This window comes from Nomascus leucogenys, chromosome 24, assembly GCF_006542625.1.
Source record: "Nomascus leucogenys isolate Asia chromosome 24, Asia_NLE_v1, whole genome shotgun sequence".
Classification (NCBI taxonomy): domain Eukaryota; kingdom Metazoa; phylum Chordata; class Mammalia; order Primates; family Hylobatidae; genus Nomascus; species Nomascus leucogenys.
Window position 1 is genome coordinate 7,404,462 of NC_044404.1, and position 27,028 is coordinate 7,431,489.

The 27,028-nt window shown below is 52.3% G+C and overlaps 1 protein-coding gene across 2 annotated transcripts; it reads left to right on the forward strand.

Annotated features, from left to right (window-relative positions):
- Positions 1-26,943, forward strand: TAS1R1 (taste 1 receptor member 1). 2 transcript variants are annotated; one of them, XM_030805452.1, is made up of 6 exons: positions 1-287; positions 17,096-17,402; positions 21,496-22,257; positions 23,571-23,783; positions 24,104-24,224; positions 25,841-26,943. In XM_030805452.1, exons 1-6 carry the CDS (start codon positions 97-99, stop codon positions 26,770-26,772), a joined length of 2,526 nt encoding a protein of 841 aa, XP_030661312.1. In that variant the 5' UTR covers positions 1-96; the 3' UTR covers positions 26,773-26,943. The 2 variants fall into 2 exon arrangements, with proteins under 2 accessions (XP_030661312.1, XP_030661313.1); XM_030805453.1 differs by lacking the exon at positions 21,496-22,257 and having other exon boundaries at positions 30-287.
- Positions 26,944-27,028: the final 85 nt, after the last annotated feature.

Sequence of the window (27,028 nt, forward strand, 5' to 3'; positions counted from 1 at the left end):
GAAGTTAGGAGGCACCCGGCAGCTGCCTTCTATTTAAGCAACTGGCCTCCTTAGAGGCCACTCCTTGGCCATGCCAGGCGCGGGCATCTGGCCAGCATGCTGCTCTGCACAGCTCGCCTGGTCGGCCTGCAACTTCTCATTTCCTGGTGCTGGGCCTTTGCCTGCCATAGCACGGAGTCATCTCCTGACTTCACCCTCCCCGGAGATTACCTCCTGGCAGGCCTGTTCCCTCTCCATTCTGGCTGTCTGCAGGTGAGGCACAGACCCGAGGTGACCCTGTGTGACAGGTGAGTGAGGGGTCAGCAGAGCCACACTTAGTGGGACCCCTGGCTATAGGGCCCCTCTGGCTGCCATCCTCAACCAGGACCTTGCCTCTGCCTTTGCCGCTTGAACTGTCCCCAGGCCTTGTCCATCAATCCACTTGCCACCTAAGTGCTGGCTAGACCTTCCTAGACACTTCGGCCAGTTTCCAGTTATTTCACTCTTGCTGTTAGAATGTGTTGTATTGTAACTCCATTGAAATTGGTTCTTGGCTTTGTACGGTACCTAGATGGCCAGGCTTAAGCAAGGGTGGCCTTTTCCCTCTTCTGTCTTCTTTCCACTCCTACCCATGTTCAAAGCTCCCTAGAGTCCCAGCTGACCAGTATGATTCTCCATGGTTCTCCATGGGGTGGGAAGGGAAGACACATCCCATTAGATACTTTAGGAGCTTAACAAAGATAAATTAGGTTGGTGCCATCGTGAAGTCAACAATCTAGGTAGATGGGAACTACTGCTTTTCTTTTATTTATATATATATATATATTTATCTTTTTGAGATGGAGTCTCACTCTATCATCCAGGCTGCAGTGCAGTGGCATAATCTTGACTCACTGCAACCTCCTCCTCCTGGGCTCAAGTGATTCTCATGCCTTAGCCTCGGGAGTAGCTGGAATTATAGGCGTGTGCCACCATACCCGGCTAATTTTTGTATTTTTCGTAGAGACAGGGGTTTCACCATGTTGGTCAGGCTGGTCTTGAACTCCCGACCTCAGGTGCCCAGCCTGCTTTTCTTTTAAAGAAGACAGTTGCAGCCGAGCACAGTGGCTCACGCCTGTAATCCCAGCACTTTGGGAGGCTGAGGCGGGCGGATCACCAGGTCAGGAGTTCGAGACCAGTCTGGTCAACATAGTGAAACCCCATCTCTACATAAAATACAACAAATTAGCCGGGTGTGGTGGTGTGCGCCTATAATCCCAGCTACTCGGGAGGCTGAGGCAGGAGAATCGCATGAACCCGGAGGCGGAGGTTGCAGTGAGCCAAGATCACACCATTGCATTCTAACCCAAGTGACAGAGCGAGGCTCCATCTCAAAAAAAAAAAAAAAAAAAAAAAAGACGAAGACAGTTGCTTGCAGACTGTGGAAGTCACAGACCCAGAGGCCCAAGAATGCTGCCGAGGCTTGGCTGCAGGATGTCCTACCCATGAAGCACATGAAATGGTTGGCTCAGGAAGAAATTTCTGGAAATCTACTGTATGACAACCTACTTGAAGGGCTACAGCTAGAAACCTGGATAAAGAGATAAAGAGAATGGGCTGGGAAGAGAGGTTGGGTAGAGCAGGAGGAGGGAAGACATGAAAACTGGCTTCAGATACGTGAAGAATTGTCTCAGGCAGGAGGCACGAACCCTCCTTTGACAGCCTCAGGACAGAAGTGGTAGAAACCATGGAAGACCTTCTAACAAGCAAGAGGCTGGAAAATGGAACAGGCTAGCACACTTTATGTATTTGTTTATTTATTTATTTATAGAGATGAGGTCTTGCTCTTTCCCCCAGGCTGGGGTGTAGTGGTGCAATCATAGCTCACTGCAGCCTCACTTGGGCCTCATTGAAGCTCAAGTGATTCTCCTGCCCCAGCCTCCCAAGTAGCTGGGACTACAGGCATGCACCACCACTCCTGGCTAATTTTTTAATTTTTTGTGGAGAAGGTGGTCTCACTGTGTTGCTCAGGCTGGTCTCAAACTCCTGGTCTCAAGTGATTCTCCTGCCTGGGCCTCCCACAGCATTGGGATTCTAGGTGAGCCACTGTGCCAGCCATTACAAAGATGTTTTTTTGAGCTGGGATCTCACTATGTTGTCCAGGCTAGTCTCCACCTCCTGGGATCAAGCAATCCTCCATCCTCAGCCTCCTGAGTAGCTGAGACTACAGGCATGGGCCACTGAACCTGGCTTAGCCTGCTCTTTAAATGGGGCTGAATCCTGTCCCTGGCTCATTCATGTTGGGCTCCAGACAGGAGTTCCCGAAGTAGGGGTGATAAGGCATATAGGCCCACAACACATTCATAAGTGTCCTGGTGAGAAGCACTAATTAAACAAGGTTAAGCAGGTGTAGTGGTTAGTTTTTTGTTTTTTGTTTTTTTTTTTTCTGAGACAGGGTCTTCCTCTTTTGCTCATACTGGAATCCAGTGGTACAATCATAGCTCACTGCAGCTTTGCTTGGGCCTCAGTGAGGCCCTAGCCTCCTTACTAGCTGAAACTACAGGCATATGCCATCACTCACAGCTAATTTTTTAAATTTTTTGTACAGACAGGGTCTCACTACATTGCCCAAGCTGGCCTCAAATTCCTGAGCTCAAGCAGTCCTCCCACAGTGCTAGGCCTCCCAAAGTGCTAAGATTACAGGCGTGAGCCATGGTGGTGAATTTTGCGTGTCAGATTGTCTAGGCTACGGTGCCTAGAGTTGTGTAGTCAAACATCAGTCCAGCTGTTGCCATGAAGGTATTTTTAATTTATTTATTTTGGCCGAACGTGGTGGTTCACGCCTGTAATCCCAGCACTTTGGGAGGCCAACGGAGGCAGATCACTTGAGGTTAGGAGTTCCAGACCAGCCTGGCCAACACGGTGAAACTCCGCCTCTACTAAAAATACAAAAATTAGCCGGGTGTAGTGGCTGGTGCCTGTAATCCTGGCTACTTGGGAGGCTGAGGCACAAGAATCACTTGAACCGGGGTGGCAGAGGTTGCAGTGAGCCGAGATTGTGCACTCCAGCTTGGACTGGAGGCTCCAGCGAGACTCAGTCTAAAAAAAGAAATTATTTTGAGACAGAGTCTCCCTCTGTCGCCCAGCCTGGAGCCAACTGGTGCGATCTCGGCTCACTGCAACCTCTGTCTCCCAGATTCAGGCGATCCTCCTGCTTCAGCCTCCCGAGTAGCTGGGATCACAGACATGTGCCAGCATGCCTGGCTGATTTTTGTACTTTTTTTTTTTTTGAGATGGAGTCTCCGTCTGTCGCCCAGGCTGGAGTGCAGTGGCACGATATCGGCCCACTGCAAGCTCCGCCCCCGGGGTTCACGCCATTCTCCTGCCTCAGCCTCCCGAGTACCTGGGACTACAGGCGCTCACCACCACGCCCGGCTAACTCGGGAGACTGAGGCAGGAGAATGGCGTGAACCCTGGGGGCGGAGCTTGCAGTGAGCCGAGATCACGCCACTGCACTCCAGCTTGGGCGACAGCGAGACTCCGTCTCAAAAAATAAAAATAAAAATAAAAAATAAAAAATAAAAAAAATAAAGACAGGGTTTCACTATGTTGGCCAGGCTGCTCTCGAACTCCTGGCCTCAAGTGATCCACCCACCTCTGCCTCCCAAAGTGCTGGGATTATAGGCGTGAGCCGCCATGCCCAGCCTGAAGGTTTTTTTGTTTTGTTTTGTTTTGTTTTTGACACGGAGTCTCGCTCTGTCGCCCAAGCCGGAGTGCAGTGCCGTGATCTCGGCTCACTGCAAGCTCCGCCTCCCGGGTTCACGCCATTCTCCTGCTTCAGCCTCCCAAGTAGCTGGGACTACAGGCGCCCGCCATCACGTCCGGCTAATTTTTTTTTGTATTTTTAATAGAGACAGGGTTTCACCGTGTTAGCTAGGATGGTCTCGATCTCCTGACCTCGTGATCCACCAGCCTCGGCCTCCCAAAGCGCTGGGATTACAGGCGTGAGCCACCGCGCCCGGCTGAAGGTATTTTTTAGATGTAGTAAACATTTAAATCAATAGACTTGAACTGGGCACAGCGGCTCATGCCTGTAATCCCAGCACTTTGGGAGGCTGAGGCGGGTGGATTGCCTGAGCTCAGGAGTTTGAGACCAGCCTGGGCAACACAGTGAAACCCTGTCTCTACCAAAATACAAAAAAATTACCTGAGCGTAGTGGTATGCGCCTATAATCCCAGTTACTTGGGAGGCTGAGGAAGGATAATTGCTTGAACCTTGGAGGTGGAGGTTGCAGTGAGCAGAGATCACACCATTGCACTCCAGCCTGGGCGACAGAACGAGACTCCCTCTCAAAAAAAAAAAAAAAGCCTGAGGTTTTGGCTGGGAGCGGTGGTTCATGCCTGTAATCCTAGCACTTTGGGAGGCTGAAGCAGGTGGATCACCTGAGGTCAGGAGTTCGAGACCAACCTGGTCAACATGTGAAACCCCATCTCTACTAAAAATACGAAAATTAGCTGGACGTGTGGGCGCACACCTGCAATCCCAGCTACTCTGGAGGCTGAGACAGGAGAATTGCTTGAACCTGGTGGGCAGAAGTTGCAGTGAGCCTAGATCCTGCCATTACACTCCAGCCTGGGCAACAAGGCAACAAGAGTGCAATTCCGTCTCAAAAAAAAAAAAAAAAAGCCGGGTGCGGTGGCTCACTGTAATCCCAGCACTTTGGGAGGCCAAGGCGGGTGGATCACCTGAGGTCAGGAGTTGGAGACCAGCCTGACCAACATGGAGAGAGTCCCTCTCTACTAAATATACAAAATTAGCCGGGCATGGTAGCGTATGCCTGTAATCCCAGCTACTTGGGAGGCTGAAGCAGGAGAATCGCTTGAACCTGGGAGGCAGAGGTTTCGGTAAGCTGAGATCGTGCCATTGTACTCCAGCCTGGGCAACAAGAGCGAAATTCCATCTTGTAAGGTTAGCCGAGAGAAAGAACGAGTAGACCCAAAGTCAGGCAAGCAAGTTTATTAACCTGCTGGGCTGCTCCACAGCAATCAGAGGAGGCAGCAGCCCAGGCTTACAGACTAGGGGGTATAAGTATATTTTAGGGAGGGAGCAGGGGCGCCTAGGGGCTGTTTCTGGGTAAAACCACTTCCTGGTCGATGGGCAAAACAACAGCTGGGGAACATCTGCCTTGGCGGAGGGCCTGCAGGTGGTGAGAAAAAGAGGGGACAGAGAAAAACAAGGGGTGGGGAAAACATCCGCCTTGGCGGTGGGCCTTTGCTGGGTTGGGTCCCTAACATTCCATCCTTTAATAGGTAATAGAGAAGGGGTGTCATTGCCTTCTGACTGCTTCTAGCTAAAGGGGGCGATGTTGACTGGGCGTGGTGGCTCACGCCTGTAATCCCAGCACTTCGGGAGGCCGAGGCGGGTGGATCACGAGGTCAGGAGATCGAGACCATCCTGGCTAACATGGTGAAACTCCGTCTCTACTAAAAATACAAAAAAAATTAGCCAGGCGTGGTGACAGGCACCTGTATTCCTGGCTACTCGGGAGGCTGAGGCAGGAGAATGGTGTGAACCTGGGAGGTGGAGCTTGCAGTGAGCCGAGATTGCGCCACTGCACTCCAGCCTGGGCAAAAGAGGAAGACTGTCTCAAAAAAAAAAAAAAAAAAGAGGGGCGATGTTTATGGAGAAAGGCTGTGGGGTTGGGACGGTTGTTCTTGAAGCTGCTGGTATTCTTGAAGTAGCATCATGTCTTGTACTGTCCATGGGTGAAGGCTCTAATATGGTCCTGTAAAAACTGGGTAAGGAGATGTAGGAGGCAAGGGCCAAATGCTAAAAGGAGAAAAAGGGTTATGGCAGGGCCTAGGAGGGGCATTAGCCAGGGTGCCTAGGGGTTACAAAACTATTGGGGTCAGGAGTCCGAAAGGCGCTGCCTGATTTCAGAAGCCCTTTCATTTAACCATGGGGCAGCATCTCGTACTAGTCCTGATTGGTTAGCATAGAAACAGCACTCTTCTCCTAAGAAGATGCACACTCCACCTTTTTCGGCAGTGAGGAGATCTAAACCTCAACGGTTTTGAAGTGACATTGCTGCTAAAGAGTCTATTTGGGGCTGGGCGTGGTGGCTCAAGCCTGTAATCCCAGCACTTTGGGAGGCTGAGGCAGGCCGATCATGAGGTCAGGAGATCGAGACCATCCTGGCTAACACAGTGAAGCCCCATCTCTACTAAAAATACAAAAAATTAGCTGGGCGTGGTGGCAGGCGGCGCCTGTGGTCCCAGCTACTTGGGAGGCTGAGGCAGGAGAATAGCCTGAATCTGGGAGGTGGAGCTTGCAGGGAGCCCAGCTCGCACCACTGCACTCCTGCCTGGGCGACAGAACGAGATTCTGTCTCAAAAAAAAAGAAAAAAGTCTATTTGGGACTGGAGAGTAAGGATGGATTCAGCTATGTCTTGTAGGCTGTCCAAGAGATCTTTTGAGAGACCGTGATAGTAGGACAGAGAGGTGGACAAGTGTTGGGGTGATCAGGCCCAACATCAGGCCGTGGGGGCTACGAGGTCCAGTGGAGTCAAAGGAGTAAGAAAAAATAAAAGAGAAAGTGGGACCAGGGGGCCAACTCTAGTATGGAGGCTGCGAAGGCCGGGAGCTCTGGGAGCCCACACTATTTATTGGTGATCAAACAAAGAAACAGGTGGTGAGGATGTGGGGGTTGAAAGGAAGCGCTGTATCAAGTGAATGAGCTGCAGCTGTGCGGGTTTAGCATTTTCTTTGAAACATGGCTACTTGAGATAATGGGAGTGCTAGAAGCAACGAGCCAGCAAGTCTAGACACACTCCAAAGGCCAGGAGGGTTTTTTTTTTTTGAGACGGAGTCTCACTGTGTTGCACCGGCTAGAGTGTAATGCTGCTATCTCGGCTCACTGCAAGCTCTGTCTCCCAGGTTCACACCATTCTCCTGCCTCAGTGTCCCGAGTAGCTGGGACTACAGGCGACCGCCACCACACCCAGCTAATTTTTTGTATTTTTAGTAGACATGGAGTTTCACCGTGTTAGCCAGGATGGTCTCAATCTCCTGACCTGGTGATCCACCCGCCTCGGCCTCCCAAAGTGCTGGGATTACAGGCATGAGCCACTGCGCCTGGCCAGGCCACGAGAGGTTTTAGACCCTGGACCCTGGACCCTGGACATGTTCCAAGACTCTTTTACATTATGTCAGACATACAAACCCTGCCTCAGCTCCTCTCCCCACACTTAGCTTTTCTCCCAACAGACAAGCCTGCTATCCTTGTTCCTGTTGCAGTGGTAATTCCTAGTCCTATAAGCAGGGGTATTAGCTGTACGGCTCTGCATTGACAGACTTGAGCTTTAATAGGGATTGGTAAACTCTGATTTCCAGGGGCAATGTCAGTTTTGGGGTTTAAGAAGACTAGGGTGCAGGTGCCGGTCCAATTGGTAGGGAGGCAGACATAGGTTGAGGTTCCACACACACAAAAAATATACCTTGGCTGGGCAGAGAGAACTGGTTATGTATATTGAAAAAGCACGTGAGTTTATCGTTTTCATTCTCCCACATGCCTAGAGTGCTTGCTAAGGCGGCTCCATTGAGTGGCTGAAAAGGAGTTGCAGGGATAATTGGAGAGGCTCCTCGTGTTTTATTCTCCCACTGGAGAAAGAATCGTTTGTGTCTACCAGGAGCCATTCGGAAGAGTAATTGAAAGAGGGTATAAGGAGGCATTTGGCAGGGAGGGGAGCTGTGCTGCAAGAGGTCCATGGGTGAATGGCCATACAGTATGCCTGTATGTCTGCCATTACAAAATCTTTTTTTTTTTTTTTGAGACGGAGTCTCGCTCTGTCGCCCAGGCTGGAGTGCAGTGGCACAATCTCGGCTCACTGCAAGCTCCGCCTCCCGGGTTCACGCCATTCTCCTGCCTCAGCCTCTCCGAGTAGCCGGGACTACAGGCGCCTGCCACCACGCCAGGCTAATTTTTTTGTATTTTTAGTAGAGACGGGGTTTCACCGTGGTCTCGATCTCCTGACCTCGTGATCCGCCCGCCTCGGCCTCCCAAAGTGCTGGGATTACAAGCGTGAGCCACCGCGCCCGGCCTTGCCATTACAAAATCTTGATTGTTTAGTAAAGAGCTGGTGGTGACTTTTGGGGGTCCTGAAAAGTGGACGAGTTGTTTAAATTGGGCCGTTTGGGTGACCTTAACATTTTGGTGGTCATCTGGGGCTTGAAGCTGTAAGGTATGGTTACACTGATGGGACAATGGGTGACCTAAAGTCAGACCTGAGGGCAGGTTGCGTTGGATACACACAGGGGCTTGGGGAAAGACAGACTGGTGTCGGTGGTCACAGGGCCGTGAATGGGCTTGTCATTACTTGTATATTGGGTAAGACGAGATATAGGAGCGTAAAAGTTGTACTATGCATGCACCCTGTCAGAGTGTTTTTTGTCATATCTATGATAGAAAATTTAGCCAATGACTGCATGTCTAAAAGTTGTAAGGGGCTTTTTCCTTCATAACGGGGGTGATAGGTTAACTTAGTAAGAACTCAGTCTTTTGAGGGAATGGGGGTGGCAACATAGGTGGTAGTTGATAGAGAGATGCAGAGCCAGCAGTCTTTTGCTAGGATGGGGTTGGACTGGTTTAGTGGGGAGGGAGTTAAGCTAAGGGTCTTGTAGAGGTAGCTGGGTACTATTGGAAAGGGGAGGTGTGGCTACGTGGGGCAGCCAAGGGATTAGGAGAGGTAGATAGTCAAAGAGTAAGTAGGAAAATAAGTAAGTGTGTTTCATCTGGGGAAAAGTCACATAGGGTGCCTTGAAAGAGGAGGTCATCTATCCACTCTAAAACAGAGTCGAGAGTGGGAATTTGGGGCTGAAACCAGGAGATGTCTTGGCAAATGGAGAGGATGAAGAGGGTGAAGTGGCAAGGTAGGCAGGAACAGGGCATTTGAGAGAAATCAGAAATGTACTTGGGATTGTCAGGAGGAGAAGGAGGAGTCTGGGTATTGTTTAAGGGTCTCCTTTAGGGACAGGCATGAGGCAGAGTTTAGTTGGGTCAAGGAGGGTACTGGAGAATCGGCGGAAGGCAGCGGGTGGGTCACTTGTAGGCAGATTAGTTGTAGGAGCCCTTTTTAATCTAGAACGTTGGTATCAAGAAGCATGTCCTGAGAGTTTGGCTGCGGTGGGGATTGTGAGGATGACTTGGAAAGGGCCTTCCCACTTAGACCTGGGGCTGGTTGGGTTAAGAGATTTTAAGGAGACATGCTCTCCTAGAAGGAGAGTCTGGTCCGTGGAGCCTTCATGGGGTTTTGGGAGGGCCTGGTCGGCTTGTTTGCGGAGGAGATGGTGGATGAGAGAGAGTGTTGGGAGGTATTCTCCTAGCTGAGTTAGAAGGGGGCCTGTTTTGTAAGAAGAAAGGGCGTCCATACATTAACTCAAATGGACTGAGGAAGGAGGGTGCATTCGGGCTGGCTCTGATTCGGGCTAGGGCTATGGGCAGAAGGGAGGTCCAGGGTTTCTGGACTTCAAGAGTAAGTTTGGTTAACTGAGTTTTAAGGATGCCATTTGCCCTTTCAGCTTTTCCTGATGACTGAGGTCGGTATGGGACATGGAGGCGCCACTGGATACTGAGGAACCTGTTGGGTGATTTGGGAGATGAATCTAGGGCCATTGTCTGATTGTATGGAGCAAGGGAGACCAAATCTAGGGATGATTTATGCTATAAGAATTTGGGCGACTACTGCGGCCTTTTCTGAAGAGGTCAGAAATGCTTCTACCCACCCAGAGAAGGTATCTATAAGAGTAAGAAGAAATTTTGTCCTCTTGACGGGAGGCAAGTGGGTGAAGTCTACCTGCCAGTCCTCCCCTGGGAGTCTTCCTCTGAGCTGATGTGTAGGGATTCGGGGAGCGGAGGGCCCCTTGGGAGGAAGTAACAGAGAATATACCACAGTTGGAGGTTATTCTCTTAGTGAGGTGAATAGGTGGGGGGAGGAGAAATAAGAGTGAAGGAGTAGCTACAGGGGGCACGCACCAATGTGGAAGTATTGGTGAAGAGTTGTTAGAATTTCTGTGAATAACTTCAGGATTGAGGAGAGGCTCATGGGAGATATTAGGGAAAAAAGGCTGCAGGTGATTAAGCATCTCAGTACGGGAGTGGGTGGGAGGAGAGGGAGATACTGGAATTAAGAGATTCAGGGTTAAGGGAAGCGCTTTTGGAGAGACAGAACTCAGGGTTTCCAAGAAAGAGAGCATGAAGTAGTTGGATGCGGGATAGAGAAAGGGCACTTAGTGCTCAGGAGGAAAGAAGATCTTATAGATTATGTGGGCTGTCGGTGGTGTCTTGACCGAATGTTGGTTTTTTGCTTTCTAAGGCTAGGGTGGCCGCTGCTGCTAGAGCTCTGAGGCAAGTTGGCCATCCTCGAGTGGTATTGTCTAGTTGTTTAGAAAGGTAAGCTACGGGAGCAAAAGAAGGAGGATTCCTTTTTGTTGGCCAAGGACACCAAGGGCTATTCCATGGTTCTCGGCTGTGTAGAGAGTGAAGGGCTGAGAAATGCCAGGCAAAGATAGAGCAGGAGCGGTTACAAGGGCGTTTTGTTTTGTTTTGTTTTGTTTTGTTTTTGAGACGCCGTCTCACTCTGTTACCCAGGCTAGAGTGCAGTGGCGCCACCTCAGCTCACTGCAACCTCCAACTCCTGGGTTCAGGCAATTCACAAGGGTGGTTTTAAGTTTGTGGAAGCTAGGGATTATGTTGTGAGAAGAATTTAGGGGCTCATTTAGAGAGCCTTTGGCTGCTTTATAGAGGGGGCTGGCTAGGAGGGCAAAGTTGGGGATCCATATTCTGAAGAAGCCTGCCAGTCCTAAGAAAGAGAGAATTTCACTCTTAGAGGAGGGTGGGGGTAGGCTGTCTATTAAGGCTGCCTGTGCCAGGGTCATGGCTCGGGCCCCGGGGTACAGTTAGACTCCTAAGTATGTTACTGTTGGGGTGGAGAGTTGTGCTTTGGAGGGGGAGACCCTATACGCTTCGTTAGCAAGAAAGTTTAGAAGGGTAATAGTGTGAGTCTGAGAGTCTTCTAGGGAAGGACTACAAAGGACGAGGTCATCCACATATTGAAGAAGACAGCTGGGGGAAAGGTCTAAGGAGGTGAGGTCTTGGGCTAGGACTTGCCCAAAGAAATGAGGACTATCCAGCCGGGCGCGGTGGCTCACGCCTGTAATCCCAGCACTTTGGGAGGCTGAGGCGGGTGGATCACGAGGTCAGGAGATCGAGACCACAGTGAAAACCCGTCTCTACTAAAAATACAAAAAATTAGCCAGGCGCGGTGGCGGGCGTCTGTAGTCCCAGCTACTCAGGAGGCTGAGGCAGGAGAATGGCGTGAACCCAGGAGGCGGAGCTTGCAGTGAGCTGAGATCGCACCACTGCACTCTAGCCTGGGCAACAGAGCAAGACTCCGTCTCAAAAATAAATAAATAAATAAAAATAAAAATAGGGCCGGGCGCGGTGGCTCATGCTTGTAATCCCAGCACTTTGGGAGGCCGAGGTGGGCGGATCACGAGGTCAGGAGATCGAGACCACAGTGAAATCCCATCTCTACTAAAAAAAAATACAAAAAATTAGCCGGGTGTGGTGGTGGGCGCCTGTAGTCCCAGCTACTCAGAGAGGCTGAGGCAGGAGAATGGCGTGAACCCAGGAGGCGGAGCTTGCAGTGAGCCGAGATTGCGCCACTACACTCCAGCCTGGGCGACAGAGCAAGACTCCGTCTCAAAAAATAAAAAAATAAATAAATAAAAATAAAAATAAAAATAAAAAAAATGAGGACTATCCCTGAAGCCTTGGGGAAGGACAGTCCATGTGAGTTGCTGTGATTGGAGGGTGTCAGGGTCAGTCCAGGTGAAGGCAAAGAGATTTTGGGAATCAGGATGTAGGGGAATGGTAAAGAAGTCATCTTTTAGGTCAAGAGCAGTGTAGTGGGTGGTACTGGAGGGCATGAGAGAGAGAAGTGTATCGGGGTTAGGGACTACAGGGTGAATAGGAGGACTGCTTGATTAATGGCTTGGAGGTCTTCAACGAGTCGATATGAGCCGTCTGATTTTTTAATGGGGAGGATGGGAGTGTTACAAGGAGAGTGTGTTGGTCAAAGAAGACCACGTGAGCAGAGCTTTTTTATGATGGGCTGTAGACCCTTTTGGTGGGTTAGAGAAATGGGGTATTGGGGGACGCTGGGGAATTTGGAGGGGTCTTGAGATGGAGTCTCGCTCTGTCGCCCAGGCCAGACTGCAGTGGCACTATCTTGGCTCACTGCAAGCTCCGCCTCCTGGGTTCACGCCATTCTCCTGCCTCAGCCTCCCGAGTAGCTGGGACTACAGGTGCCCGCCACTGCACCCAGCTAATTTTCTGTATGTTTAGTAGAGAGAGGGTTTCACCATGTTAGCCAGGATGGTCTCGATCTCCTGACCTTGTGATCTGCCCGCCTCGGCCTCCCAAAGTGCTGGGATTACAGGCGTGAGCCACCGCGCCCGGCCTTTTAGCTGGATTTTGATGGGGTCGTGGTGAGAATTAGGGAAGGGATGGTGGTATCCTACACTATTGGGTTAACAAGAGAGGTGGGAAGTGGGTGTTGGGGAGAGGGGTCAGGGACTGGACTGGCAGAGAGGAGTAGGAGGGACTTGGGTTGGGGGAGGCAAGAAAAGGTGATACACGCCTTGAATTTGGCTAAAAGGTCTCGGCCTAGAATGGGGATGGGGCAATAAGGCATGATAGAAAGACTATGAGAAAACGGTATTGAATAGGGAACAAGTAAGATGGCGTGGTGGCGCGTGGACGCGAGATGAATCTGTCAACCCCCACGACTGAGACTCAGAGGGATGAGTTGGTCCTGAGAATTCAGGCAAGGCCGAGTAGGTGGCCCTGGTATTGATTAAAAAGGAGATCGGTGGGCAGGCGCAGTGGCTCACGCCTGTAATCCCAGCACTTTGGGAGGCCAAGACAGGCGGATCATGAGGTCAGGAGATCGAGACCATCCTGGCTAACATGGTGAAACCCCATCTCTACTAAAAATACAAAAAATTAGCTGGGCATGGTGGTGGGCGCCTGTAGTCCCAGCTACTAGGGAGGCTGAGGCAGGAGAATGGCGTGAACCCGGGAGGCGGAGCTTGCAGTGAGCCGAGATTGTGCCACTGCACTCCAGCCTGGGAGACAGAGCGAGACTCCATCTCAAAAAAAAAAAGATCAGCTTACTTGCTACTAGCAGAGTTACCCTGGGCTCTGATGCATTGATGACAGTTGGGGCTGGGGAGCCCTGGGCCTCATCCATCTTCAGTGGCTAGGTCAAGGAGCTGCGGGAGGGTAAGCAATTCTTCACCTTCTGCTTCACTGAAGGGGAGGTGGTTCTGAGGTGCAGGCTTTTCTGTCCATCTGTTGAGACAGTCAGACTTCCAGTGGCCTGTTTGCTGGCAGACTGGGCAAGGGCTCTTCGTCACTCGTGGATTAGGACATGCCCATGCCCAGTGGCCTTCTTTGCCGCACTTAAAGCAGGGCCCGGGAGGATTACTGCTATCGGGTCTTTTGTGCCCTTGGGTACTATGGCTAGATTGACGGATAGCTGCAGCTAGAAGCTGGTATTTAGCGCGATCTCTTTAGGCTCTATCTAATTTACTTTGCTCATCCTTGTTATTGAAGACTTTGAAAGCCAGGTTAAGGAGGTCTTGTTGTGGGGTTTGAGGGCCATCTTCAGCCTTTTTAAGTTTACACCAGGTGTTGGGGGCAGATTGGGAAATAAAATAGGTATTGAGAACAATAGTTCCGGCCGGGTGTGGTGGCTCACACCTGTAATCCCAGCACTTTGGGAGGCCGAGGCAGGCGGATCACAAGGTCAGGAGATCGAGACCATCCTGGCTAACACGGTGAAACCCCATCTCTACTAAAAAAAATACAAAAAAAATTAGCCGGGGGGTGGTGGTGGGAGCCTGTAGTCCCAGCTACTCGGGAGGCTGAGGCAGGAGAACGGTGTGAACCCGGGAGGTGGAGCTTGCAGTGAGCCAAGATCACGCCACTTCACTCCAGCCTGGGCAAGAGTGCGTCAAAAAAAAAAAAAAAAAAAAAAGAATAATAGTTCCTTCTCGCAAGGCAGTGTCGATGCAGGTATATTTTTGGAGAGCCTCTGTAAGGTGGGAAAGGAATTGGGCAGGATTTTTGTCTGTCTTTTGGGAAATTTCTTTAAGTTTTTCAAAATTTACAGCCTTATGGGCAGCTTTGTTAAGGCCTGCAGTGAGGCAGGTAATCACATGGTTATGGGATGCCTGGCTGGGGTCTGTGGGTTGGTACTCCCAGGAAGGCTCTTACTGGGGAACAGCAGCGGCTCCTACGGGCTTAGTAGGATCTTGCCGATGGAGATCGGCGGCATGTGCCTGTGCTGTAAGCCACACTCTTTCCTTCTCTTCTGGAAGGTGGGTGGAAGAGAGGATAATGTAGAGATCATGCCAAGTGAGTTCATAAGATTGAGTAAGATATTTAAATTCTTTCATATAAGTATCGGGATCAGAGGAGAAGGACCCGAGATGTTTTTCAATTTGGGAGAGGTGGGAGAGGGAGAAAGGGATGTGGACAAAGATGATCTCCTCAGCTCCTGCCACCTCCCGGAGGGGAAGTGAGGGGGCTGGTTGAGGAGCACGTTGGGCCTGAGAATGGGTAAGGGGTAGAGACGGTGAGAATTTGGAGTCAGAGGCAGGGTGGTTGGAAAGAGGGGAGAAGGGGGCAGAACAGGAATGGGGATGTAAGGTGGGGGATTGGGGTGGTTTAATGGAGGACCATGATGGTGGCGAGGATGGGGAAAATCGGCAGGGTTAAAAGAAAAGGAGTCATCGACTGGGGCTGTAGGAAGAGTGACAGAGGGTGAGTTGGGTTTGGAGTGGGCGAGGAGGATTTGGAAAGTAGAACAGGACTGGCAGAGAGAAGGGTGGCTATGGAGAGTGAAGAAAGCCTGAACATAAGGAATCTCGGACCATTTCCCATTGCGGTGGCAAAAGTTGTCTAAGTCTTTAAGCACGTTGAAATTGAAAGTGCCATTTTCGGGCCATTGGGAGCTATTGTCTAATCTGTATTGAGGCCAGGCATTATTATTATTATTATTATTATTTTTTTTTGAGACAGAGTCTCGCTGTCGCCCAGGCTGGAGTGCAATGGCGCGATCTCGGCTCACTGCAGGCTCCGCCCCCCGAGGTTCACACCATTCTCCTGCCTCAGCCTCCCTAGTAGCTGGGACTACAGGTGCCCACCACCTTGCCCGGCTAATTTTTTGTATTTTTAGTAGAGACGGGGTTTCACTGTGTTAGCCAGGATGGTCTTGATATCCTGACCTTGTGATCCGCCCACCTTGGCCTCCCAAAGTGCTGGGATTACAGGCGTGAGCCACTGCGCCCAGCCTGAGGCCAGGCAGTATTACAGTAGAAAAGCAGCTTCTTAGGATGGACCTGTGAATGGAGGCTGAGGGCATTGAGGTTGCATAGAAGACACCCAAGGGGGGTGGTCTTAGGAAGCATAGAATGAGAAGCTCCTACGGTGAATGGAGGAGGGCGGGCAGAGGAAGAAGAGACTGCTGGTCAACAAGGATGGCAAGAGAGGGTGTCCCGTGTCCTGCAAGCCCTGTCTGGAATAGAGGAGGTAGCCACTGAGTCAGGCGTCCCTGAAATGGAGGAACCGGAAGCCTGGAGGCCAGAGGAAGCCCTTGGCCCAGCACTGGGTCTTTTGGGAATTCAGAGACAAGCAAGGATTCTGGGTAAATGGCAAGAGTCTCTTTTACTCACCCCCGCAGAAGCTCTTTTTTTTTTTTTTTTGAGACGGAGTCTCACTCTGTCGCCCAGGCTGGAGTGCAGTGGCGCAATCTCGGCTCACTGCAAGCTCTGCCTCCCGGGTTCACGACATTCTCCTGCCTCAGCCTCTCCGAGTAGCTGGGACTACAGGCGCCTGCCACCACGCCCGGCTAATTTTTTTGTATTTTTAGTAGAGACGGGGTTTCACCGTGGTCTCCATCTCCTGACCTCGTGATCCGCCTGCCTTGGCCTCCCAAAGTGCTGGGATTACAAGCGTGAGCCACCATGCCCGGCCTACCCCCGCAGAAGCTCTAATGATGAATGAGGTTGCCAACAATGGGAGAGTCTGAGAAATCCTCTGGGTCTTTGGCAGGTTCGCAAAGGTGGGGGTGGCCAGGAGAGAGGTGGGATGAGAGGGGGAAAGGCTCTAGCACACAGCCCGGGAGGAGAGAGGGAGGTAGGGAGGGAGAGAGAGACAGAGAGAGAGAGAGACAGAGAGTCCTCTGGGGCCGCCCGGCCAGAGCCTACCCATACCCGGGTTTCGACACCAAAATGTAAGGTTAGCCCAGAGAAAGAACGAGTAGACCCAAAGTCAGGCAAGCAAGTTTATTAACCTGCCGGGCTGCTCCACAGCAATCAGAGGAGGCAGCAGCCTGGGCTTACAGACTAGGGGGTATATTTTAGGGAGGGCATGGGGGCTGTTTCTGGGTAAAGCCACATCCTGGTTGATGGGCAGATGTTAGGGGAAAAAACAACATTCGCCTTGGTGGAGGGCCTTCAGGGGGTGAGAAAAGGAGGGGATGAAGAAACACAAGGCGAGGGGAACATCTGCCTTGGTGGAGGGCCTTTGCTGGGTTGGGTACGTAACACATCTCAAAAAAAAAAAAAAAAAAAGCCTGAGTTTTCTGCACAAGGAGGGAATTGAGGGAATTCTGCATCCAGACCACCTTAGGACTGAAGAGCATAGTAACATCAATTCTTTACAGAATGTCCAGCCTGCTGGCCTGTCCTGCAAAATTTGAACTTGCCAGCCCTCACAATGTGAACCAATTCCTTAAACTAAATTTCTCACTCTCTCTGGAGAACACTGACTAATGTAGCAGGTTTCTCTGCTCCAGGACCTAGGACCTTTTCCATGCTAATAAGCTTCTCCATCAGGGCCAGCTTGTTCTTCCTACTGAGCTTCAGAGCCCTTGTTAAAGTTGTGGTTTGGGGGACTGGACCGATGACCTCAAAGGTTCCCTTTGTCCCCAAGCCTCAGAGTCTAGGAGGCCAGAGGGTCTCAGCAGCACCTTGTCCTTCTCAGTTCTCTCTGATTGGCTTTCTTCACAGGTCTGGTAGCTTCAATGAGCATGGCTACCACCTCTTCCAGGCTATGCGGCTTGGGGTTGAGGAGATAAACAACTCCACGGCCCTGCTGCCCAACGTCACCCTGGGGTACCAGCTGTACGACGTGTGCTCTGACTCCGCCAATGTGTATGCCACGCTGAGAGTGCTCTCCTTGCCAGGGCCACACCACATACAGCTCCAAGGAGACCTTCTCCACTATTCCCCTACGGTGCTGGCAGTAATTGGGCCTGACAGCACTAACCATGCTGCCACCACAGCCGCCCTGCTGAGCCCTTTCCTGGTGCCGCTGGTAAGCTGGAGCCTCAGACCTTTGCCCATCTCCCTTTAGGCAAGTCTGGGCTGGGGCATGTGGGCAAGAGCTGCTGTCCCCCCAAGGCTGCCTGCCCCCTAGATCTCTTGGGTGGTCACTGCTCTTTAGTCAAAAGTCAGGGGTCCCTGCCCAGTGTGGTTCGTGCCCCAGCCTTCCTCTCTTTCCAGAGCTGCTTCCAGATCCCTGCCTCCACTCTCATGGGAAAACCCATTCTCCTTGGGAACTGCTGCCACTCAGCTGCACCCCTGCTGCCCTCCACTTCCCTCCTCCCTCCAGAGTTTCCATTGCCTTTGATAGGAATGGACACCCTGGACGGGCGCTGTGGCTCATGCCTGTAATCCCTTGGGGAGGCTGGGCAGATCTCTTGAGGCCAGGAGTTCGAGACCAGCCTGGCCAATATGGCAAAACCCCATCTCTACTAAAAATACAAAAGTTAGCTGAGAGTGGTGGTGTGTGCCTATAATCCCAGCTACTCGGGAGGCTGAGGCAGGAGAATTGCTGGAACCTGGGAGGTGGAGGTTGCAGTGAGCCGAGATTGCACCAGTGCACTCCAGCCTGGGTGACAGAGTGATACCTTGTCCCCTCTTCCCCCCACTCAAAAAAGGACACCCTTTGCTTCCCACCCCATAGACTGCTCCACATCATCCCAGTCTCTCCTGCCTGCCTTTCCTTCTTCCCTCCTGGCTCAGAGGTGCTGACATCCCTCACCTTGCTGATGTCAGTCCTGTCTCTGTGCTTATTCTTGCCCTGTACCTTGGACCACAGCCCCTCCTTGGCTTATGGATCCTTCCCCATGAGTTCCTGCCTGGCCTGTGGTTGCCCTCATCCCTCTCCCTCCTCCAGGCCCTCTACCCTGAGCATTGACTCCCTGCCCCTTCCCATGGGAGCTTCCTGCTGGCCTCTCCCTCCCCTCATTGCCCCTCAGCCCCTGATTCTGCCCCCACCACTCTTGCTTTTGCTGTGAGCTGGGGCACCTTCACCTTCTAGGTCTCCAAATCCTACTTTGCAGTCCTTCTTTATCTTAGGTGACTTAGGATTTTTTTTTTTTTTGAGACACAGTCTCACTCTGACACTCAGGCTGGAGTGCAGTGGTGCAATGTTGGCTCACTGTGTCCCAGGCTCAAGCAATCCTCCCACCTCATACTCCTAAGTAGCTGGGTCCACAGGCATGTGCCACCATGCCTGGCTAATTTTTGTATTTTTTGTAGAGATAGAGGTCTCACTATGTTGCCTAGACTGGCCTTGAACTCCTGGGCTCAAGCAATCCACCTGCCTTGGCCTTCCAAAGTGGTGACATTACAGGCATAAGCCACCGTGTCCTTCGTGACATTTTTGACCAGTCCTCCTATGAGAATCTTTCCTTGGAATTTATGCCCCCCTCAGCCCCCTGCCCCCACCTGGCTTTCACTTGCAGCCCTTCTCTCCTTTTGCCCCACTTCCTCTGAAAAGGTAGGTGATTCCCTGGAGCAGGCTTCGCCCTCCTCTCCTCCCCTTTTCCAGTTCCCAGGCAGGCTGTGGGCTCATGACTTAACCTCCCATTCTCAGCCGGGCACGGTGGCTCACGCTTGTAATCCCAGCACTTTAGGAGGCCGAGGCAGGTGGATCACAAGGCCAGGAGATTGAGACCATCCTGGCTAACACGGTGAAACCCCGTCTCTACTAAAAAATACAAAAAAATTAGCTGGGCGTCATGACGGGCACCTGTAGTCCCAGCTACTCGGGAGGCTGAGGCAGGAGAATGGCGTGAGCCTGGGAGGCAAAGCTTGCAGTGAGCCGAGATCGCGCCACTGTACTCCAGCCTGGGTGACAGAGCAAGACTCCGTCTCAAAAAAAAAAAAAAAAAAAAAAAGAAAGAAAGAAAAAGAAAAGAAAAAACCTCCCATTCTCAGTCCCCTCCCTTCTGATCTGAGCCCCTGATGCTGGCCCAACATTGCAACATCATGGACCCAGCAAGGCCCAGATTGACCTTACCTCCCTACACAACAAAAGCCTCTTTTCTTCCTGTATCAGCCCCAACCCTCTGATGGAGGGTGGTGATGGAGTGGCCATCGCCCTGGAGTCCTGCCCACTGCTGCTCCTCCTTGCCTTGCTCCCCACCTTTTGTCCTTTCTGGCCTCCTTTTCTTTTTTTTTTTTTTTTTTTTGAGACGGAGTCTCTCTCTGTCGCCCAGGCTGGAGTTCAGTGGCTCAATCTCGGCTCACTGCAAGCTCCGCCTCTCAGGTTCACGCCATTCTCCTGCCTCAGCCTCTCTGAGTAGCTGGGACTATAGGTGCCCGCCACCACACCCGGCTAATTTTTTGTATTTTTAGTAGAGACGGGGTTTCACCATGGTCTCAATCTCCTGACCTCGTGATCCGCCCGCCTCGGCCTCCCAAAGTGCTGGGATTACAAGCGTGAGCCACCGTGCCCGGCCTCTGGCCTCCTTTTCCACTGCCACAGCCACAGCTGGAATTCAGACCAGCATCACCCCTCAGCTAGATTCTTCCATCAGTGTCCTAAGGCTTCCCCCTGATTCTAGTCTTGAAACTCTTCTAACTCATTCCTCACCGAAGTCAGAGATATGCTCATAAAACGTAAGTCCTGGCCGGGCGCTGTGGCTCACGCCTGTAATCCCAGCACTTTGGAAGGCTGAGGTGGGCAGCTCATGAGGTCAGGAGTTGGAAACCAGCCTGGCCAACGTGGTGAAACCCCGTCTCTGCTAAAAATGCAAAAATTTGCTGGGTGTGGTGGCAGGCACCTGTAATCCCAGCTACTCGGGAGGCTGAGGCAGGAGAATTTCTTGAACCCAGGAGGCGGGGGTTGCAGTGAGCTGAGATCACGCCACTGTGCTCCATCCTGGGCGACAGGGCAAGACTCTGTCTCAGAAAGAAAAGAAAAAATGCAAGTCCGAACATAGCACTTCTCTGCGGATATCCTTAGGGACTCCCTGTGGCTTACAGCAGTGGCCCCCAACCTTTTTGGCATCAGGGACTGGTTTCGTGGAAGACAATTTTTCTAAGGACGGGTGTGTGAGGGGTTGGTTTCAGGATGATTCAAGTGCATTACATTTATTGTGCACTTTATATTATTACATTGTTTTTTATATATATATATTTTTTTGTTTGTTTGTTTGTTTGAGACGGAGTCTCGCTCTGTCACCCAGGCTGGAGTGCAGTGGCGTGATCTCGGCTCACTGCAACCTCCACCTCCCGGATTCAAGCAATTCTCCTGCCTCAGCCTCCTGAGTAGCTGGGAGTACAGGCGCTCGCCACCACGCCCGGCTAATTTGTGTATTTTTTAGTAGAGATGGGGTTTTGCCATATTGGCCAGGCTGGTTGCAAACTCCTGACGTCGTGATCCGCCCACCTCAGCCTCCCAATGTGCTGGTATTACAGGTGTGAGCCACTGCGCCCAGCCATAATGTATTAATATAATAAAATAATTATACAGCTCACCATAATGTAGAATCAGTGGGAGCCCTGAGCTTGTTTTCCTACAACTAGATGATCCCACCTGGGGGTGATGGGAGACAGTGACAGATCATCAGACATTAGATTCTCATAAGTAGTGCGGAACCTAGATCCCTCGCGTGCACAGTTCACAGTAGGGTTCAAGCTCCTACAAGAATCTGATGCTGCTGCTGATCTGACAGGAGGGGAGCAGCTGTAAATACAGATGAAGCTTCACTTACTCACCAGCTACTCACCTCCTCCTGTGAGGCCTGGTTCCTAACAGGCCACTGACCTAACTTCTGCCCTGACCTACACATGCTTCTCTTCTTCCTTGCAAACTGCCTCCAGCGGAAGTCCCTGAAGGTCCCTAAACACACGGGACTATTTCACTCCTATGCAGGTTTTGTCTCCTTTGCTTGGAATGCATCCCCTCACCCCTGTCCCCAGGCAGATTCCCACTCCTCCCCCAGAACCTGCCCCAGTGGAGCCTTTGGAGGTGATTTGTCAGTTTCACAGGATGAGGGGTGCTCTACTGGTCTCCCCCGCTCCCTGTGTCCCCACACCCAGCACAGGGCCAGGCACTGGGGGGACCTTCAGTGGAGCCTGATGCCACTGAACTGGCTGAACGGGACCTCCCACAGATCAGCTATGCGGCCAGCAGCGAGACGCTCAGCGTGAAGCGGCAGTATCCCTCTTTCCTGCGCACCATCCCCAACGACAAGTACCAGGTGGAGACCATGGTGCTGCTGCTGAAGAAGTTCGGGTGGACCTGGATCTCTCTGGTTGGCAGCAGTGACGACTATGGGCAGCTAGGGGTACAGGCATTGGAGAACCAGGCCACTGGTCAGGGGATCTGCATTGCTTTCAAGGACATCATGCCTTTCTCTGCCCACGTGGGCGATGAGAGGATGCAGTGCCTGATGCGCCGCCTGGCCCAGGCCAGGGCCACCGTCGTGGTCGTTTTTTCCAGCCGGCAGTTGGCCAGGGTGTTTTCCGAGTCCGTGGTGCTGGCCAACCTGACTGGCAAGGTGTGGGTCGCCTCAGAAGCCTGGGCCCTCTCCAGGCACATCACTGGGGTGCCCGGGATCCAGCGCATTGGGACGGTGCTGGGCGTGGCCATCCAGAAGAGGACTGTCCCCGGCCTGAAGGCGTTTGAAGAAGCCTATGCCCGGGCAGACAAGGGGGCCCCTAGGCCTTGCCACAAGGGCTCCTGGTGCAGCAGCAATCAGCTCTGCAGAGAATGCCAAGCTTTCACGGCACACAGGATGCCCAAGCTCAAAGCCTTCTCCATGAGTTCTGCCTACAACGCGTACCGGGCTGTGTATGCGGTGGCCCATGGCCTCCACCAGCTCCTGGGCTGTGCCTCTGGAGCTTGTTCCAGGGTCCGAGTCTACCCCTGGCAGGTAAGAGAGCCCATCCCAGCACCTCCTGTCAGGGAGAACAGCCAATCCTGAGATGAGCAGAGTGGACACTCTCTGGTCACTCTAAATGCCAAGGGGGATAAATGCCACTAACCTGAGGTTTTTTTTTTTTTTTTTTTTGAGACAGTCTGGCTCTGTCACCCAGGCTGCAGTGCAGTGATGCGATCTCGGCTCACTGCAACTTCCACCTCCTGGGTTCAAGTGATTCTCCTGCCTCGGCCTCCTGAGTAGCTGGGATTACAGGCACCCACCACCACGCCTGGATAATTTTTTTTTTTTTTTTTTTTGAGATGGAGTCTCGCTCTGTCGCCCAGGCTGGAGTGCAGTGGCGCAATCTCGGCTCACTGCAAGCTCCGCCTCCCGGGTTCACGCCATTCTCCTGCCTCAGCCTCTCCGAGTAGCTGGGACTACAGGCGCCTGCCACCACGCCCAGCTAATTTTTTGTATTTTTAGAAGAGACAGGGTTTCACCGTGGTCTCGATCTCCTGACCTCGTGATCCGCCCGCCTTGGCCTCCCAAAGTGCTGGGATTACAAGCGTGAGCCACTGCGCCCAGCCTACGCCTGGATAATTTTTGTATTTTTTTTTTTTTTTAGACAGAGTCTTGCTCTGTTGCCCAGGCTGGAGTGCAGTGGCGCGATCTTGGCTCACTGCAAGCTCCGCCTCCCAGGTTCACACCATTCTCCTGCCTCAGCCTCCCGAGTAGCCGAGACTACAGGCGCCCGCCACCAGGCCCAGCTAATTTTCTTTGTATTTTTAGTAGAGACGGGGTTTCACCATGTTAGCCAGGATGGTCTCAATCTCCTGATCTCATGGCCGCCCGTCTCAGCCTCCCAAAGTGCTGAGATTACAGGCGTGAGCCAACGCGCCCGGCCTAATTTTTGTATTTTTAGTAGAGATGGGGTTTCACCATGTTGGCCAGGCTGGTCTCGAACTCCTGGCATCAAGTGATCCTCCCGCTTCGGCCTCCCAAAGTGCTGGGATTACAGGCATTAGCTCTCTTCTCTTAGACAGATCTTTCTCTCTGATCCTTGCCTTCTCTCACCCACTGTGTCTTGGAAGTGTCAAGTGACAAGATCCAGGGCTAAAACTATCCGTAAAGGAGGCTTTGTTAGAGGCCTCCTCTTAGGAGGTTGGTGGGGAGGATTGAGGGGCTTCATAAGAAGGAAGGGACTAGACCTTCCTGATGGGCTGAAACCACCAGGATGGAAACCCAGGAAGGCCCCAGGCCCTTGCTTCTGGGACCATGTGGGTCTGTGCTGTCTATGGTGGCTTCATGATACGCGTTTCTTTCAGCTTTTGGAGCAGATCTACAAGGTGAATTTCCTTCTACACAAGGACACTGTGATGTTTGATGACAACAGAGATCCCCTCAGTAGCTATAACATAATTGCCTGGGACTGGAATGGGCCCAAGTGGACCTTCACAGTCCTCGGTTCCTCCACATGGTCTCCAGTTCAGCTAAACATAAATGAGACCAAAATCCAGTGGCACGGAAAGAACAACCAGGTAATGGGGATGTGGCTACTCACCAGGTAACTGCCTTATGGGCAGCCTAGAGCCTGGGGGCGATGCTGACACAGTGTACAGGGAGCAGGAGGGGGACCCCAGGGGTCTGGCTGCCATCACTCTACCCATCCTGGCCAGGGAAGCAGGGAAAACACTCCGTAGGCAAGTGTGCAGATGCCCTGGGGTGGAAGTTCACACGACCACGGGCCCTGCCCTGGGAGTGAGCCGAGGGCAGATGCACAGAGACTCTGTTTTCTCTTCCACATGTGAGCTGTCCTTTGACTTGGGCCCCTATGTGTGGCCCCTCTGGCTTCTTACAGGTGCCTAAGTCTGTGTGTTCCAGCGACTGTCTTGAAGGGTACCAGCGAGTGGTTATGGGTTTCCATCACTGTTGCTTTGAGTGTGTGCCCTGTGGGGCTGGGACCTTCCTCAACAAGAGTGGTGAGTGGGCAATGGAGCAGGCGAGCTACCCAGCACTCCCGGGGGCTACACGGTGGAGGGAGGGCCTCCCTTGGGCCCCATGTGCCCTGCCCCAGAACCAGGGCCCAGTCACTGGGCTGCCAGTTAGCTTCAGGTTGGAGGACACCTGCTACCAGACAGAATTCTGATCAAGAGAATCAGCCACTGGGTGCGGTGGCTCATGCCTGTAATCCCAGCACTTTGGGAGGCTGAGGCGGGTGGATCACTTGAGGTCAGGAGTTCGAGACCAGCCTGGCCAACATGGTGAAACCCCATCTCTACCAAAAATATAAAAAATTAGCTGGGCATGGTGGTGTGTGCCTGTAATCCCAGCTACTTGGGAGGCTGAGGCAGGAGAATCGCTTGAACCTGGGAGGCGGAGGTTGCGGTGAGCCGAGATGGTGCCACTGCATTCCAGCCTGGGCGACAAAGCGAGACTTCGTCTCAAAAAAAAAAAAAAAAAAAAAAAAAAGAAAGAGAAAAGAGGCCGGCGCGGTGGCTCATGCCCGTAATCCCAGCACTTTGGGAGGCCGAGGTGGGCGGATCACCTGAGGTCAGGAGTTCGAGACCAGGCTGACCAACATGGTGAAACCCCATCTCTACTAAAAATACAAAACAAATTAGCTGGGCATTGTGGTGTGTGCCTGTAATTCCAGCTGCTCAGGAGGCTGAGGCAGGAGAATCACTTGAACCTGGGAGGCGGAGGTTGCTGTGAGCCGAGATTGCACCATTGCACTCCAGCATGGGTGACAAGAGAAAAACTCCGTCTCAAAAAAAAAAAAAGAAAGAAAGAAAGAATTAGCCAACTGAAAGCCTTAGACTGAGGTGTGTCCTCTATTAGAGAGCTGTCATCACAACTCCTACAAATGCAATTGTATCCTGAATTCAACCTCTTTCTCTAAATGAATGTAGCTATTGTTTCCTTTGTGCCCTCTTGTTCTACTGTCCCTTCTGTTGCCCATGCCAAAGACAGCTAGCTCCTTGAACAGCTTGGCCTGAATACAGATACTAGCGTGTCTGCAGCAGAGGAAAAAACAGCATTCCCCATCCAGAAATGCACGGTCAAGAACAGAGAGCAAATTAGGTAGCTAAAGACTCAGGTCCTTAGTTGGTGTCCAGGGGCCACATTCTTTCCTTTCACCATCTCTGTAAGGACAGGAATACTTCCCTTCTTTCCTCAGAGGGTCAGGACTCAGAGAAACCACAGAGCAGCAGCTCAGGAAAGTGGTTCATGGAAATGCTGCGAGAGAGAGGGGTTAAAATGCCCTCCCTTGGGAGCAGGCTGCTCCCATCGGATCGTAGCCTCTCTGGTATGTGGGCAGAGCTACCAGGTTAAGGTCCTCCCTAGGGTTTGCAAAACCCTCATGGGATCATGAGCCATACAGAACTGACCTGTGTGTCTCCAGAGTCTGTAATTAACACAGGCATTTTGAGGAAATGCTTGGCCTCAGGCCCCACTCCCGGCTACCCCCATCCCGCTATGCCTAGTACAGTCTAGCTGCCCCGGCACAATTCTCCCAGTATCTTGCAGGCCCCTATTTCCTATTCCTACTCTGCTTCATCTGGCTCTCAGGAACCTTCTTGGCCTTCCCTTTCAGACCTCTACAGATGCCAGCCTTGTGGGAAAGAAGAGTGGGCACCTGAGGGAAGCCAGACCTGCTTCCTGCGCACTGTGGCGTTTTTGGCTTGGCATGAGCACACCTCTTGGGTGCTGCTGGCAGCTAACACGGTGCTGTTGCTGCTGCTGCTTGGGACTGCTGGCCTGTTTGCCTGGCACCTAGACACCCCTGTGGTGAGGTCAGCAGGGGGCCGCCTGTGCTTTCTTATGCTGGGCTCCCTGGCAGCAGGTAGTGGCAGCCTCTATGGCTTCTTTGGGGAACCCACAAGGCCTGCATGCTTGCTGCGCCAGGCCCTCTTTGCCCTTGGTTTCACCATCTTCTTGTCCTGCCTGACAGTTCGCTCATTCCAACTAATCATCATCTTCAAGTTTTCCACCAAAGTACCTACATTGTACCACGCCTGGGTCCAAAACCACGGTGCTGGCCTGTTTGTGATGATCAGCTCAGCAGCCCAGCTGCTCATCTGTCTAACTTGGCTGGTGGTGTGGACCCCACTGCCCACTAGGGAATACCAGCGCTTCCCCCATCTGGTGATGCTTGAGTGCACAGAGGCCAACTCCCTGGGCTTCATACTGGCCTTCCTCTACAATGGCCTCCTCTCCATCAGTGCCTTTGCCTGCAGCTACCTGGGCAAAGACTTGCCAGAGAACTACAACGAGGCCAAATGTGTCACCTTCAGCCTGCTCTTCAACTTCGTGTCCTGGATCGCCTTCTTCACCACGGCCAGCGTCTACGACGGCAAGTACCTGCCCGCGGTCAACATGATGGCTGGGCTGAGCAGCCTGAGCAGCGGCTTCGGCGGGTATTTTCTGCCCAAGTGCTACGTGATCCTCTGCCGCCCAGACCTCAACAGCACAGAGCACTTCCAGGCCTCCATTCAGGACTACACGAGGCGCTGCGGCTCCACCTGACCAGTGGGTCAGCAGGCACGGCTGGCAGCCTTCTCTGCCCTGAGAGTCGAAGGTCGAGCAGGCCGGGGGTGTCCGGGAGGCTTTTGGGCACCGCAGTCTGGGGTTGGGACGTGTAAGCGCCCGGGAGAGCCTAGACCAGGCTCCAGGCTGCCAATAAAGAAGTGAAATGCGTATCTGGTCTCCTGTCGGGGGAGAGGGTGAGGTGTAGCGGATTCAAGTGTGAACCCAGAGCCTGGAAAAGGCTGGCCGTCCAGAT